The sequence below is a fragment of the Saccostrea cucullata genome, unplaced genomic scaffold (genome assembly GCF_032062105.1).
Source record: "Saccostrea cucullata isolate Sc308-1 unplaced genomic scaffold, CSIRO_AGI_Scuc_v1 ctg17506, whole genome shotgun sequence".
Classification (NCBI taxonomy): Eukaryota; Metazoa; Mollusca; class Bivalvia; order Ostreida; family Ostreidae; genus Saccostrea; species Saccostrea cuccullata.
Genome location: NW_026924294.1, coordinates 1 through 17053, shown reverse-complemented (window position 1 = coordinate 17053; position 17053 = coordinate 1). Strand labels below are relative to the sequence as shown.

The window sequence follows — 17053 nt, the reverse complement described above, 5'->3', positions numbered from 1 at the left end:
GCTTAAATTCGTGAAACGATAAAAAACGATGGCACAAAAAATCGTCTTATACAGCTGTTAGGATTAATGTTTTAATATAATTACATAATCATGGTAAACATGCTTGTGTGGATCTTACAAATGTCTCGTGGAGAGCTTTTTGAAATAAAGACAATATTGACCGAGGGGGATAAATACCTGTAATTAAATGAGCAAAACTCTTAATCCGACGAATGAACCATTACGAAATCATTATACATACCGGCATTTTTTAAATCGGGTAAACACGAGGCCTGTAGCGTTACACGTGACGAAGCACGTGGAATAAGTTATAATGCCTTCAGATTTAAAGGAAAAAAGAAACTTTACACATGAGCAAACAGGATCATATTCCCACACAGTAAAAAATATTTTTGGAGATGCATATCCTTCGATGATTATCGGGAAAATTAGTGGATCCTAACACGTTTTGAAGCACGTAAGTACATATTTTACCCATTAATGTCTTGAGCAAAAACATTTAATTTAAATAGAGCACACCTTACATATATGCAATTTCATTAAATGTCCAATTTGAACTAGAAACTGGACATTGTAGGACATGATATGACTTAGGATTATTTATTTTAAATCGGAGAAACACGGTACATGCATGTAAACGTTTGTAAGCTGCTATTAGTTTATTTAACAATATAAGATCACACTGTGGTTTTCAGATGTAGCGTATTATTGAATCCTGCTTAGTATTGTAAGTTAAAGTTGAAAGTTTGATTATCAATTGCAACGTGTTATTTTCGAGTGATCATGTGCAATGCAATCTGTTTGAAAAGATCAGCATCTAAACTCTTGGACAGGATTATGTATCTTGCTAAATAGAAAGTTCAGAACTTGGAAATTGCAATCATTCTCTGCCCAGATGACTATATCATTGAGATTTTTGGGGGGATGTTGCTTGTACTTATTTTTTTTCTGTCCTAACAGCATGAAGACAAGATCTAACGACGCCATTTTAACCTTCACCGACATCTGTTTGACCTTGAAAGAAAAGACGATTTTAACAAACATTAATGGAAAAGCTAAAAGTGGACAGATTTTGGCCATCATGGGGCCAACAGGTAAAGTAAATAAAATTCGGGAATTTTTCGTAAGGTTCTGTCTTCTTCTTCTAAATCTTCAAAGTGAACAAAATATTATAGTCTTCTTGGTTTTAAAAAGTCTAAAATTATATTACTGTTTCAAGTATTTATTACCTGTTAGTAAGTGTTTTTGATTTAAATTTGTTCGAAAGATTAATATAGGAATAAATTCAAATGTTCAATTTAACAAATATCAAAAGATTAATACATTATAGTAGAATTTAAATTTACAAAAAATCAAACATGCGAAATAACAAACATGCTGATGAACATCATTTGTCATTAGCTTACCTGTAGATAAGTGCTCTTTAATTTTACTTTAAAAGTTGGTTTTATAATACGGAAAACGGTTCAAAAGCAGTGAAGTAAATATATAACTTGTCAAATTAGAATTTATATTACAGGGTCAGGAAAAACTTCTCTTCTTAACGTGTTGGCGGGAAATCTTACACTGACATCAGGAACGATAACTCTCAATGGGAACCCCTTCACAAAGCTCCAGCGGCGGAAACTGGCGTATGTTCTCCAGAGTGACATATTTTTGTCTAGACTGACGCTAAGGGAAACTCTCTATGTAAGCGGTATACATGAATATATAAACAATAAAATGTTTTCGTTACTTGTAAGTATGGGAATAAATTCATAACCCCGCGGCGTAAGCGGAATTTACAGACTGCTAATCGACAGTACATTGTTTCTTAATTTTTATTTTCTTAAACAAAACATAAAAAAATCCTATAAATATTTCTTTTCTTAAAAACCAATTGAATGTAATGCAATGAATATATTTTTCCACCTCCAAAATATTTTCAAAATTCTAGTTTACCGCCATGATAAGACTTCCTGATAGCGTTTCGAAAGCAGCGAAGATGGCACGAATCGATGAAATTGTAGATGCACTCCATCTACGTAAATGTTTGGACACTGGTAAGGGAATTGTTGCATTCTACAGTTTAACAATTTAATCAAAAATCAAATGTAACGTTAAATTCGCTATACCTCATTACTGTAAATAATATTCATATATATGACCCCCTTGATAAAAAAATTCCTTGCTTGATGAAGTGTTTACTGATGTATCTAGTGTTACTTGCTTTCCTAATTAATGACAAATTTTGCACTTTAAATGTGCCGTGCCCTTTATATTATGGAAGTTCACACGTCTGATTTCAGTGATTGGAGATTTCATGCACCCCGGACTGAGCGGTGGAGAGAAGAAGCGTGCGAACATTGCATGTGAACTGCTTACAGATCCCAACATTATGTTGATAGACGTGAGTATAGCTGTTTCCAGTCCCTTTTTTGATTATATGTAAAAGCTGCTAAACGCCTGAACATGATCTATTTTAGACCCAAACAATGTTTACTGCAATTACATGGGTATTTTAGGGGGAAAAAAATCAGTAGCTTAATTAGAGACAAGGAAAATGGCCCTCTTCATGAAATTATTACTTACTTAAAGCCGCTTAACCCGAAACAGGCACATATTATCTTACATAATAAAAGTACGTCATTACATAGATAATATATAAAAATGAATTATAAGATTGATTTAATAGTTTATTACAACAATTCTTACATGAAAAACGCAGAAAAAAACCTTATTTTTTCGGAAGTTAAGATATTTGTGACTTCTGAAAAAAAATATGTTTATCGGATATATCTAATATTGATGATAATTCAAACCCGATTATTTTTTTTCTCTAATGGTCTTAGTCATAATACATCTTTTCAAAATTAAGTATCATAGTAATTTTTATATTGATATGCATATTTATAGGAGAAAGGAAAATCAGATATTTTAAATGATTTTTAGAGGAGCTAAAATATTGTCCATGTACAGGTAATATATATACTTTTTGTGAATAAAAAAATGCTCGGGTTTGTTCTTCACTGAGATGTAAATAAATTTATTTTATATATAAGTTTGTAATTTCAGATATACTATTGCGATATCAACAATTCAACATAGGATTATTTTTTGTCTGACCTAACAAAAATTATTTTTTTAACTTTTGAATTTTAATATCTTTTAAAAGAAAAAGACTTTGGGGATATAATTTGACAAAAGTTGATAATAAGGACAAATTTTTTCAATAAAACGAATATACAGTTTTAGCGATTAGAATCGGACCAAGCGGCTTTAAAGATATGCTCTGGAAAAGAACGTGACTGTATTGTCTTTTTTCCTTCCAGGAACCCACATCCGGTCTGGATTCTAGCACTGCGCATGTGTTAATGCAGGAATTATGGGACTTTGCTTCTCAGTATAACAAGATTATACTGACCACCATTCATCAGCCCTCCAGTCACATTTTCCACATTTTTTCGTCGCTACTGTTGCTTGTTAATGGTCGAGTGAGTTCAAATACGTGTAATAATGTATACAAATTTACTTTCTATCATCTAATGACATACAAAATTTCGTAAAGGATCACTTTATATACAAATGGATCTGACCTTACTTTCCGGGCTTGGTTTTTTCCTCTACAAAAAGCTTGTCGATTTCCGTTCTGATTAATGACATTAGGCTAAATACATATAATAATTTGTTTTTCTTAAAATTTTTATTTCAGTTAGTAGAGGTAGGAGGAACCCTTTCATTGATTTTCAGAGTTTGTTATCTCCATATGTACTAATTGATATTTGTCTTTACTTCTCAAAAAAATTCTGTTCTTCATGTCTAGGCCATTTATCCGTGGATATGATAAAACGTCATTAAAGTGTGCAAATTATATAAGCCTAAATGAAATCCAAGGGAGTGCATTTACTGAAATATGCAGCCAAAATCAATGTGATTTCATAATAAGGAATATATACAATTGAAATTCATTGCAGTTCAGTGCTGCCAAGAATACCTATATTGAGTAACACATAGTGAGTTATTCTTGTCCTCGAAGAAAGTGTGCTTATACTGAGGTTTTGGTACATTGGATTTTTACGATTTGATATCTCTTTAGTGTTTCTTATATATCAAGAATGGACATGCATAAAGGATAGATAATTAAAGGGAAAATACCCTATAAAAAAAAAATCTAAATATCTTTAAAAAGGCGAAATTTAAAAGTTTAAAAGTGTTGTACCAGAGTTTGAAAGCATCCAAGGTGTAATAGTCCGCGCTTATATCAACTGAGCTAGTCCGACTATAAGAATATGATGCATAAATTTAAAGCAGGTGATGCAAATCAGGTTTCCTTATTTTTTTTTTTTTGTGAATCATTTTTGTTTAAAAACCTATCAAAATATCGCAATTTTATTTAGGGGCAGGCCTGCCCTGAAGGACTTTAAGGCCAAAATTCATGCAAAAATCAATGCTTTGAAGAACAAAATGGTGTTTCGGTCAACTTTGGAGGTTTATTTTTAAGTTGTAAATAATAAATTTTATTAAATACAAATATTAAAAATTTGTATATATAAAAACAACAAATAAAGATTGATTTTTGAATGTCGTTTTTTCCGGGAAATTGTTCTCTCCTATAGGTCAATTCTTTTGTTAAAGCTAATACATCCTTTCATTTTGAAAACCAACGAAATTAAGATATAGAGAGTTGATCTCGCCTTGCAGAAGAAAAAAAAGTCTCACATTAGTAATATTATTGAGAGGTTTTTCTTCCCTGTAGCCGGCGTACTTTGGCGACGCTCACAAAACTCTCCAGTATTTTGGTGGACTGGGCTTAAAGTTTCCTGACCATTACAACCCATCTGATATCATGTGTAAGTACAAGTTTGAAAAATAGAAAAGATATCGCCTATGCATGCCTTTTAAATGTTTTTGTTTCCAAAACAACTTTCAAGACGTGACGTTCGAAATATCTTTTCAAATACTGAGCTTAAGAAATCTCGTATGAATGTATATTTTATATAAATTATTTGTAATAAATTGGAATTAAGTTTTTTGTTATTATTTTAGTGGAGCTGCTGACCACAAATACAGAAGTCATTAATAAAATTCTTGAAGCATCTAAGTGAGTATAATTAATTTTATATATTAAGTTATATTCACAAATTGACAGTTTGAAATTCATATAATGGCGAATATTTAACATGTTTTTAACAGTCTTGTGAATACAACTAATACACATTTAAAACTTAGAAATATTTTCAGAAATTTTAAGGTGGAGGTCGAAAATACAGAACTCGTCAATGGAAAGGAGTCGGCCATTAACGGTGATGTCACATCAAAAATAACAAACGGACATGCCACTGAACCATCATCTAATGGTCATGTCATTTCTCTTGGATACCACAAGACGGGTGAGTACTTAACGTATGTATTAGTAATGAATCAATAAAAAAATTCTAGAGATTGTTCCGTCTACTTCATCAATTCTTAAGGGCCACAAGTGTGACTGGTCTACAGGGGATGCTTACTCCATCTAGGCACCTGATCCCACCTCTGGAGTTTCCAGAGATCCTTGTTTATGCCCCATTTATATATCTGTTTTGTTTGTAGTTTTAACGGGACCACTGTTCGTCTTCTTCACTCTTTTTTCACGAATCAATTAATTAAACGTATCTTTTAAGAATATCAACCTTTTTTGGTCTTGGGTTTCAGATCCTGCAGAGATTGCACTTGATGTTTCCACTCTTGAACACGTTTCTACAGGCAATATAGAGCGCCCGGTTAACAGAAAGTGGGCAGCCTCATTTTGGACACAGTTCCGCATGTTGTCTTGGCGAAATGCCAAACAATCTAAATGGAGGATATTTGACAAATGTAACCTCATTCACACCCTGATTATTGCCAGTATTTATTGTGTTCTATATTACCAGATACCAGTTTCTAATGACACACTTCGAGATAGGATGGGGGCGGTGAGAAATTTAAAAGTCTTCTTCTTCATTGACTTTATTTATATTAATTATTAGAAATATGCTAAATTATCATAAGCCTTACAAATTTTTACAGGTCTACTTTCCTCTGATATTTTGGGGATTTGCAATGGTGACTGATTCTGTAACCAGTTGTAAGTTGAACTTCGTTTTTCATTTAGGATATCTTCTCCTCAGAGACGAAGGATAACTCTTTGTTTTATTAATTTCTTAAATCAAACTTAAAACTAAAGTTTTACATGCAACATTCCATGCATCCTAATGGGATTCAAAGTTGCTTGATGCCTATGACACGGTTTTGTAAAAAGCTGACAATTTTACCCCAAAGAATGTATTTTAAAAAATTACACATTTATGGAAATCCAGTTTCTTTTAATATAGCCTCAGATACCATTATTTATTGGCAGATGTGAAATAAAAATTGATTTGTGTGTTTTGCAACGATAGGAAACACTTTATACAATGTACACTATGTATTATGAAAAGGTTTGAAGACAGATGATGTAGTGTATAAATGTAAAAGTCATGTAATTTTCTTCAAATGTCTGTATACCTAAATTTTTGGACTGATTTATTGTCAGAGCATGAAGATCAGACTGCCTTCTTTTTTTATGCGCCCTGATCGATAGATCCAGGCTGTATATTGTTTTTGTCCTGTCTGTCTGTCTGTCTGTTTGTTTGTTTGTCTCGAACTTTAACCTTCACCATAGCTTTTGAACCATGAAAGGTAGAGACTTCATATTTAATCTGCATACTCCACTAAAACAGGTCTTTCAAAAGACACCAAGGTCAATGACCTTGTGACCTTAACTGTGGCCTATATGCTAAAAATAGCTTTTTTCTGCAACCTTTAACCTTTGCCATAACTTTTGAACCATGAAAGATAGAGACTTCATATTTAGTATGCATACTCCACCAATCAGGTTCTTTTAAATGACACCAAGGTCAATGACCTTGCGACCTTCACTGTGACCTTTATGCTAAAAATAGCTTTTTTTGAACCCTCACTATAACTTATGAACCATGAGAGATTGAGATTTCATATTTAATACGCATACTCCACTAATTAAGCCCTTTCAAATGACACCAAGGTCAATGACCTTGTGACCTTGACTGTGACCTTAATGCTAAAAATAGCTTTTTCCGAACTTTGTTGCCGCTGGGCGCATAGTGTTTCACAAACACATCTTGTTTCTCTTATTTTATATACATGTAATCTTCATTATGTATAAGGAGGAATATTTAAGTAGCTTTTACTGAACAAATTACATGCATTTTTGAAGGATTTTTTTTTTCATTATAAAAATAAAGGTAATAAAAGATTTTAAACTCCAAAGGATAATACATAAATAAAAACCATTAATCTCAAGTAAATTTTCAGGAAATGCGAATTAAAAAAAAATCCTACTATGCATTTTCCAATTCAAATTTGATCAACAACCAAAAATTATAAACCAAAATCATAGGTATCCAGAATTTTAACGAAACTGCACAGTTTTTATACATATAAGTTGGTTTAATGTTCTTCTATTTACTTCCACCATTTTATAATGCTAAATGTATAAAGATTTTCCTTTCACTGCAAAACACCATAAATTACTTCTAATTACATATTATATTAATAAACATTGATAGCTATGGTTAGATGGAAATAAACATCAATTTCTTTAAATATGTGATTTCAAAATACTTTTATAGGATATAAATTTCGAATTTTTATAAAACCTCTCTGAGAACTTCAAAGAACATTGAAGCACAATGAGAGGTATAAAATGCAAATTGTTGCATGAAAAGAATTAATTTTCAGGCTTTATTTTGTGACTTTTTTGAATTGAATTATGAATTAAAGACTTATCCTTCCTAGCTGAGGATCGGATATCAGATCTAAACATCTCATGACGCATATTATAAGAATAATAGTAATTCTTTTAGGTTGCATCTCAAAATTTCTTTGGTATTTATTAAATTTATAACAAATAAATGTACATTTATGCTATCTATTTACATTCAAAAGTTATTGGAGAACGAGACGTTGTGAGGAAGGAGAGAAGAGCAGGTGCTTACCGCCTGTCTGCCTATTATACAGCTAAGATGGTCAGTGAACTTCCTATGATGATCGTGGTACCCATTATCCAGCTTTCAGCCATGTACTGGTTAGCAGGGCTAGGTGGACCGATACAGTTTGCCATTTATATAGGAATAAATCTTCTGAATTGCTTTACCACTCAGGTAAGATATCGTTACTGGCTACTGAATTTTTAACATCTTTTGGATACTTAAACATCAAAGGACGGGGTATGATAAGGGTTAGATTTTTTCCCTTAATTGAAAAAAAAATTGAAGCAATTTCAATGCTTTGGTAGTATTTGCAAAAATATGTTTGTTTTAAAATCTACACTTATGTTGATATCAATTTTTAACTACAAGAAGAGGGTTAAAATAGGATTTGCCTCTTGCCGATTTCTTTTCACTTCTTGTGAAAAAACGCATAAATTTAATAAATTAGATTTATGAAGAACTGAGATTTAAAGAAAAGGCGATACATGGAAACAATCTTTTCATCAGGGGTATTCAAAGGATTAGAATAATGAAACGAATTGAGATAATGAAGAGTATTCAATATCAAAGCCAATAAAACTACAAAACAGGAGCAGAGCAAACACTGACCTCCAAAACATCAGAGGTGGGATCAGGTGCCATGGAGGAGTGAACATCTTCTGCCCTCCATAATAAGGACAATTTTAATTTGTTTTCACAAAGTAATTCAAGAAATATCCTGTTTTTTTTTTTACAGAGCATAGGGTACATCGTTGGAGCCTGTGTTCGCACATTTAAATACAGTATAACAACTGTCAACACTTTTATGGTGGTGTTCCTAATACTAGGTAAGACACATTTTAGCCCATGATTTCAATCTGACCTGGCCAAAAACTTAGATGTGAATTTCCTTTGCCTGACTAGACATCCAGACGTCACCTGACTTCCGGATAAAACGAGAAGAAAGCACACCTCAATAGCGATTCATCTATTAATAAATTGTTTCTGAAAATTCAAATATCAATTTAAGCTAGTTTATCAGTTGGGTTTTTTTTTTTTTTAAGAGAAAATCACATTTTGCTTGTGCATAAAATTACATTTAATTAGTCAATCCGATAAGTTAAGAATAATGAAAAGATCGAATATGAAAAGATTTTGAATAAAAGCGAAACTTTATTTTATATTTTTAACAGTGAAATACTGTAATTTATTCATTGAATAAAACTAATTTTCTGTCACAGTGTGAAAGGATAAGAAAATGATATCCTTTCACTGTGTGACAAATATCAAAAGTGCGGTAAAACTCTCGATTTACCTTCCAATAACAAAGAATGTTGCAAAAAATACTCCTTGGTCCGTTAGAAAATAAATAAACCATTCTAACTTAAGATAAAACTGCTAAAGTTCCCCTCAATACGTAGTTAAAATCCCTGTCTATACGTTTTAAAAAATCTCACAACAATTGGCTATGACGTCTCAACCGCTCAACTATAATGTCATGTAGCCTTTTTTGAGGTATTTTCTGATATCAAAAAAGAAATTCTTGATATCAATAACTCCTATTCTTGATATCAAAAAATAGATTTTTTGATATCAGAAAATCATTTTTTTTGATATCAAAAATAAAAATTTTTGATATAAAAAAATATTGTTTATTTTCTAATATCAAAAAATCGAATTTGTGATATCAGAAAATGAAAGTCATTTTCTGATATTCAAAAAGAATCAAGAATTCTTGATATCAAGAAATTAATTTTTTGATATTCGAATTCTTGATATCATAAAATAACTTGTATTTTTCTGACCTCAAGAAATTGAGTTCTTGATTTCCAAAAAAAATGATATCAGAAAGATGATTTGTATTTTCTGATATCACAAAATCGATATTTTTTATATCAGAAAATAAGAACCAAGTAAAATTACAATCGACTTAATGAATGCTCCCCGTGATGAACATTCAGCTAACCGCCACACAAATTTGTTGCAAACTTTGTTGGGTTCTAAGAAGTTTATGTTATGATGCCACCGTCCTTTGAACAGGGTTCTCATAAGTTTAAGACATGTCTTGTTATAAGGATGCCGTCGTTCTTTTGCACTATTGACTACTGTAAACGTATTACATTTGGCTGTGTATTCTTTTTAGCGCCTTTGGCGGATAGAAACTTCCGCTAATTCAAGCACACGCTAAATGTCTTCGACATAATTATATTCATAAATAAGTAAATTAAAGGATGCGCTAAATCAAATATCCGATACATTTTCAAAACTTAGTTTCCGCCAAATATCATACACGCCAAATATAATTCATTTACAGTATATTTTTAATCATTTATTAGGCACACATAACTTTAGCACAAACTTTATGGATAACTCAGACTCCTCCTTGAAGAATGAACTTCACACAACGAGTACTTGCTGATCAGCTGTGATGTAACATCACTTTACACAAATATGCAAGTGGAGAAGCTAATGACAGCTGTTGATACGGCTTACAGGGAAATTATAATTTTCAGTTTAAGCCCGACCTACAGCACACCTAGATTATTTACTCAGCTTTATCCCAAAAAGTAATATATTTGAATTCCTTGCAAATAAATTTGACCAAAAATATCGAGAACATTTATTAAATTCTTTCATTAAAAAAATATTCTTAAAATCTGAAATCAACAGTAGAAAGTAAATCTGGCACTAAAGTTCGGCATTTTCTACAGTTCAATGGAGTATTCATTATTCATGTGAAGATTCTTCGCCATTTTATTTTATTTTCTGATATTAAAAAATATATTTTGTGATATCAAGATATCAATTTTAATTTCTGATATCAAGAAATCATTTTTTGATATCAGAAAATCGATTTTTGATATTAGAAAATGATTTATCCTGCAACTACCCCTTGCATTGACCTAATAAAGGTAAACTAATAAACCAAAGCTTTATCCGGTCACTGCCCTAATAAAGCCTCGTGCATGTATTCCGACGTTCTAAAAGCATTGTGACGTCACGTATACTGCAATGTTTACGCCATGGCGTCATAGTTTCAACTGCAGAGAAGTGCCTAAATCTGTCGGAAATAGCTTGTTTTGGACGTTCAAATGTAAAATTCTGTTGCAGGATAAACAAAATACATGATAACTGTCTTGAAATATATAGGCGATATTTGGGCTTGGGTCGAAAACGTAAGAGGGCTCGGCAAGCCTCGCCCTCCATCACGTTTTCTTACCCTCGCCCAAATATCACTTATATTTCAAGACAGTAACCATGTATTTTATATTTATTGATATCAGAAATTGTGAATTTTTTATATCAGAAAATGACTTATTTTTGATTTCAAGAATTCGAATTTTTGATTTTAAAAATTACTTTTTTTTTATATCATTAAATCCCGAAGATTTTTTTATATCAGGAAATGTTTTTTATATCCAAAATTCGAATTCTTTATATCAAAAAATAATATTCAGATATCAGAAATTCAAATAATTTTTGATATCAAAAAATCTTGTTTATTTTCCGAAATCAAAAAAGGATTTTTTTTTAATATCAAAAAATGGTTTTTTTTATGTATCAAAAAATCGAATTTCTGATATCATAAAATGATTCTTTGGTATCAGAAAATACCTAGAAATTATTAAAACGGCGCCTCGTATATGATTCATTAGAAAAAGAGAGAGGAAAAGGGAAAATCAAAGAAAATGTAATAAACAGAAAATTCAATGTTTTGTAGTTGAATATCATGGAATTTATTTCACTTGTGAGTCAGGATTTTTAAAAAAAAAATATTTATACTCGTGCTTTGCACTCGTGAAACTATAAAAAAAATCCTGTCTTACTCGTGAAATAAATTCCATATTCAACTTCAAAACATTAAATATCCTCTATTTATTTATACTTAAAGATTTATTCTCAGTAATAATAAATCAAGGTGCTTCAAAATAAGTCCACAGATTTCTGTACAATACAAAGAAGAGACCTTTCTTATTTGAATTAATCTGATAGCTCCTTCCTGCTCCAAGTTAAAGTTTGTTAAAATATTTTATATCCTCTCTGTTATTTTTCAGGTGGCTTTTTTAACACATCTTTCCCCACTTGGTTTACTTGGGCTAAGTATACTTCGTTCCTTCATTATCCCTTTGCAGCCATTATGACGGTTTTATTCGAAGACATAGAACCATTCAGGTATCTAGGAGATTAACACCGTTTTTTTTTATATATTCAATTAAAATGATAATTAAATGACTCCCTTTCGAAAGTGTGTTAAAATTTATATTTCTAAAATTTGCAAGGTGACCTATGGATTTTATATATATATATATATATATATATATATATATATATATATATATATATATATATATATATATATATATATATATATATATATATATATATATATATATATATATATATATATATATATATATATATATATATATATATATATATATATATATATATATATATATATATATATATATATATATATATATATATATATATATATATATATATATATATATAAATTGCATATTGCTTTCCCGCTGTCTGTCTGACGGTCCATTAACAGTTTCTGTTTATTTCCTTTTCGGTGATTGCACATTCTGAAATGAATTTTGGTATACAGATGTACCATAAGAATACCTAGGTCAAGGTTTGTTTTGGATACGATCGATCAATTCTAGGCAATTAAACAAACATTTCTTGTTTTTTAGGTGCGGAGACTCTCAAATATTCAAAAAGTGCCAAAATGAAACAGAGCTTATCACCGGAAGTGACGTGTTGCACAGCGTAGGAATAGATCTTCCTGTTTATTGTTGTATAGGAACAATGGTGGCCCTGATAATCTTGTTACGTATTTTGGGATATTATGCTATTAAATACAGGTTGTAAATATATGAAATAAATTTAAGAGTTATAAATTGTTGTCAGAGTTGTACATAATTATTACAATTTAATACCGCGTACTCTTCTAAATGATGGAGACCTTGAAATAATGGCCTCACATGTAATTAACAAATCGATATAATGACATTCAGAAAATTCCAATGAGGCATCCATTACATATCATTTAGTTCAGAAGAGTGAATATCAAATGTGAATATAAAATTGAAAATAACAGAATATTAAAATCATTTAATTTCTATAAAATACTTGATTCTGATTGGATAAAAAATTATTTTGATAACTGCATCAATAAAATCTAGAGTTCGCTTGCACTAAGCAGTCGGAACTACTTTGGCAGTCTTTACATGTATATTCCCCCTTCCAGATTACCTTTTGAAGGAATAATTAAATACCTTTAATTAATTAAATAGATATTTTCCTGAATTTCGAAACCTGTCCGTTCCGTTCCTGACTTATTTTCTACTTTCGTTTCGTTTTGAATTATCCCCCTTTGCTAAACAAATCATATCGTCTGCATAACAACAATATATTAATACAGTTTTGGGAAATAAGGAAAGAAATCGACATACTTTTGTTAAATGTTCGGCTTTGAGATATCTGGTATGAACAACAGAATTCTGAAGAAATGTTTTTTATGCTAAAAGCGGAGAAAACCGTTAGGCCAAATCTGTTCAATCTTGGGAAACGAATGATCGAAGAAAACGACGCTGCCTGAATGAGGACGGAATTCTTTTTTATCTTAAACAGTCGGAAGCAGACTCTTTCAGGCTTTACAGCATTGACAGGTTGTGATACTTATTTATATGTTCGGTTTGAAATTCAGTTGAAAAGATGTGCAAATGAAATCCAAAATTTCTGTGACCTAACGTTAGAATTGTTAGAATATTTGAGTAGCTTCCCCTGACATTTACGAACTTAGATAACTTACCGTGGAAAATATACCCATTGGGTTAACACAGCAGGTAAGTTTTTTGTGTTAAAGAACTATAAATTATTTCAGAGAATGTTGGTAATGACACGATAATATTTGAGAACGTTTCTTCGTTTGAGCCCTTTTGAATTTCAGCAACGTTAAAGTTGTTGTGATGAATTTGTGCGCACTGTTTTTGACGCGTAAATTTAATAGAAAAGTGAAGGAAAGTTTCATTTTATTAATTCAAAATCAAAAATTAAATGATAAGAAATGATTGTAATATTTTTTTCCTTTGATCGATGTATCAAAGAAAAATTTGGACGGAAAACTTTTTCATCAATGCGCTACGCGCATTGATGAAGTTTTCCGTCCAAATTTTTCTTTGATACATCGATCAAAGGAAAAAATATTACATTCATTTCTTAAATAAAAGAATAATCATATGCTCGATATTTCTTTGAAACGATTGAGATTCTGGAGCACACAAACACAGTCCTATAAAACATAAGAAATGGGATCAGGTGCCATGAAGGAGTAAGTCACTTTCTAAAGACCAATCACACCTTCCTTTTGCTCCTTGTCTCCGAACAAAATGATGAATAAGGTAGACAATTCACTGTAAAATCCTTGGGCTAACAATATGTGCATGAGAGAGTATCACTCAGCTTTCGACTAAATGTGTTTTTGCAATGTCACTTATGTTAATCATTCGTGCAGGAAATATCGATAATATGCAAAATCACAATTGCTCAATATACGTATCTTTATTTTTAAACCCGGGTTCGATCAATGTAATAGAAAAATAAGTCCGTTAAAAGTTAAATGTTATCGCTGATATGGAAAAGGTACGTCATCTTACTTTTTCGTATATTGTTTCCACTAGCTTTTCATTTTGTAGGAGTTACTTGATTACTGAACAGTCTGCGAATTGGAAGTATTGTTCTTGGTAGCTAATTTTTGTATTTCAAGACTGGTGACAACAAATGTTACATAAGTATCGTAAATTATGAAGTGTTCAAATTTGTGAGTTTTAGGTCGTTTATTTTCTTGAAACACCGATGAAATGAAAATATCAACACGAAAATACTTCTTCGTTAAAAAAAAACAAAGTAACAAACAGCGAATAACACTGGAAAAGGGGAAACAACCCTGTATGAACAGAATGCATGTGCATGTGAAGATATATGGAATTAGGTTTGACAAACTAGTTTTGCATGTCAAAGAATACTTAATTTCAAAAGAAATAATTTCTGCATGCTCGATCTTACAGTGACCATCATTTTGTACAAACTAAACACTAATTAAAAATACAATTTATTATTATATACCTATTGTGTATCACCCAATTTTACTGTTGAATTTACGCTATCACGTGACGTCGTGATCCGTTTTCCGGATCACCAACTTGTTGTTTTCTGAATCCATATCACCACTCTCTGAAACTGATGACGTAGTACGCAGAAATATGACGTTATTTTTCTTGCGCGTTAAAAAGTCCCTTGTTATTTTGCTTTGTTTTATGGATAAATGTTACGCAATTTATCTCTAAAGTTTTCTTTTGCTATATTTTGCTAGTTATGAGGGGGTATATAATAAATTTATCATTAGAACAGTAACTTGATCCGAAGAGCCGTATCACGTCTCGTTGACAGGCGCGGATCATCAGATCAAACTCGACGCTTCGCGTCTCGTTAGATCTGATGATCCGCGCCTGTCAACTCGACGTGATACGACCCTTCGGATCAAGTTACTGTTATAATAATATATATGTATTTACAAGATTTATCGGAAGTTCAATGACTCAGACGGGTAAATGTGATTATTCGTAGTAAGTAAGTATGAACACTTTATAACGGGAAGTTGTTACAGAGTTTTGATTATCAGAGAAGACAAAACATGCCTATTTTGAGTTATCAGAGGGAAAAAATATTACATGTATATGTTACATAATAATCCTTAGTTGTTTTTTTTATATTTTGGTTATCAAATACATTCATTTTTCCTTTCTACTGCTGATCTGTTAAAAAATGCATAAAATGCAAATTTTGCGAGAATGGCCTTGGATCAATGGAGGAAGAAAACATGCATTGAAATCAAAGGAAGCAAAACATGCACTATGGCTGTTCTTCCTCAAAAACAAAATATAAGTGTAAGTTGTTCCCGGAAATAAATATATATAAGTAGAATCTGAAACTTTATTCATTCATTCATTCGAGTACCCTTAGAAGACCGAAAACAACGATTTTGTTAGAGATCTAGAGAGTGCAGGGCAAGTATAATCATGGTCTTTTCAGTATTATTACATAAATATTAAAATGTCATTTTCTGTTTTATAGTTGTATCATGCCACATTATGGAACAATGTAATTAACATTGTTATATTAATTGCTACAATTAATTGTTATATTTTTGTTTAGAGTTTACAACATTTGAGCAAACCAATTTTAACAAAGGATTTAATAAACGATTTCTGTTTTCGGTTAAAAAAACCAAATTGCTTCTTGTAGGTTAAAAAAGGTTTGAGTTTGGCCATTTTTAGCCAGTATTTTTAAAAATGGCTTGAGATTGTAGAAATCTGATATAAGACTTTTAAATTATTAATTCTGAATTTGAAATAGACTTTAAAAAGCTTTTGCAGCTAGCTAAAAATATTTGTCTTAAACATTTCTAAGCATACGGATGGTTGAATTCTTTCTGAGATCGGATCTATTTAAACAGGTTGTAAAGAATAATATTTTTTGTGTGTCATAATATAACCTTTACTCTTGCTAATATTAAATTTGTAATGACAACTGAAGTCTAGACAAGTTAACAACCTGAAATTGTTACGAGTACAAGAGTCAGTTTCCGTTCCATATATAGTTACTAAGAGAGATAGATTATACAAATTATTTATAAGTGTTTTGTTTAATATATGTAGAGTGTGTATAAATAGACCTTTCAAAACTCCAGATCTTTGAATTCTGTAACGTCGGAAAAAAATGGGTACCACTTCACTTCTAAAAAGAAAGTTTACAGTATTCTATTTAATGCAAGCAATAATTTTCAACTAAAATGAATAAAATAATTCATTTGTTTCCTATCCCATGTAAATATATGTACTAAAAAATCCCAAAGTAAATATATTTATCCGATCGAGGATGTGCATTTTTTCATTATAAATGCCATCAGAGAAAAAGATTGCTTTTCCAACATTTCTGTTGTGTTGGTAGGTTTTCTTTGTAGAAAGCTGAAGAAATTAGACCAAACTTGCAGT

General features: G+C 31.0%; 1 protein-coding gene across 1 annotated transcript; it reads left to right on the top strand.

Moving 5' to 3' along the window:
- The first annotated feature begins 376 nt into the window (after window positions 1–376).
- On the top strand, window positions 377–12887 carry LOC134266152 (uncharacterized). Its single transcript, XM_062748390.1, has 16 exons — window positions 377–457; window positions 961–1094; window positions 1520–1689; window positions 1937–2042; window positions 2289–2389; window positions 3312–3473; window positions 3692–3700; window positions 4736–4829; window positions 5026–5080; window positions 5221–5369; window positions 5671–5930; window positions 6025–6082; window positions 7963–8177; window positions 8743–8833; window positions 12041–12158; window positions 12692–12887. The coding sequence occupies exons 2-16, from the start codon at window positions 962–964 to the stop codon at window positions 12867–12869; spliced, it is 1899 nt and encodes a 632-aa protein (XP_062604374.1). The 5' UTR covers window positions 377–457; window position 961; the 3' UTR covers window positions 12870–12887.
- The last annotated feature ends 4166 nt before the right edge of the window (window positions 12888–17053 follow it).

Excerpts from the sequence above, each read along its gene's own strand:
- LOC134266152 (XM_062748390.1), top strand. The coding sequence starts at position 962 with ATGAAGACAAGATCTAACGACGCCATTTTAACCTTCACCGACATCTGT. Across the intron at positions 2,043-2,288 it reads ACGTAAATGTTTGGACACTG|TGATTGGAGATTTCATGCAC; the intron begins GTAAGGGAATTG and ends GTCTGATTTCAG. Across the intron at positions 8,178-8,742 it reads TGAATTGCTTTACCACTCAG|AGCATAGGGTACATCGTTGG; the intron begins GTAAGATATCGT and ends TTTTTTTTACAG.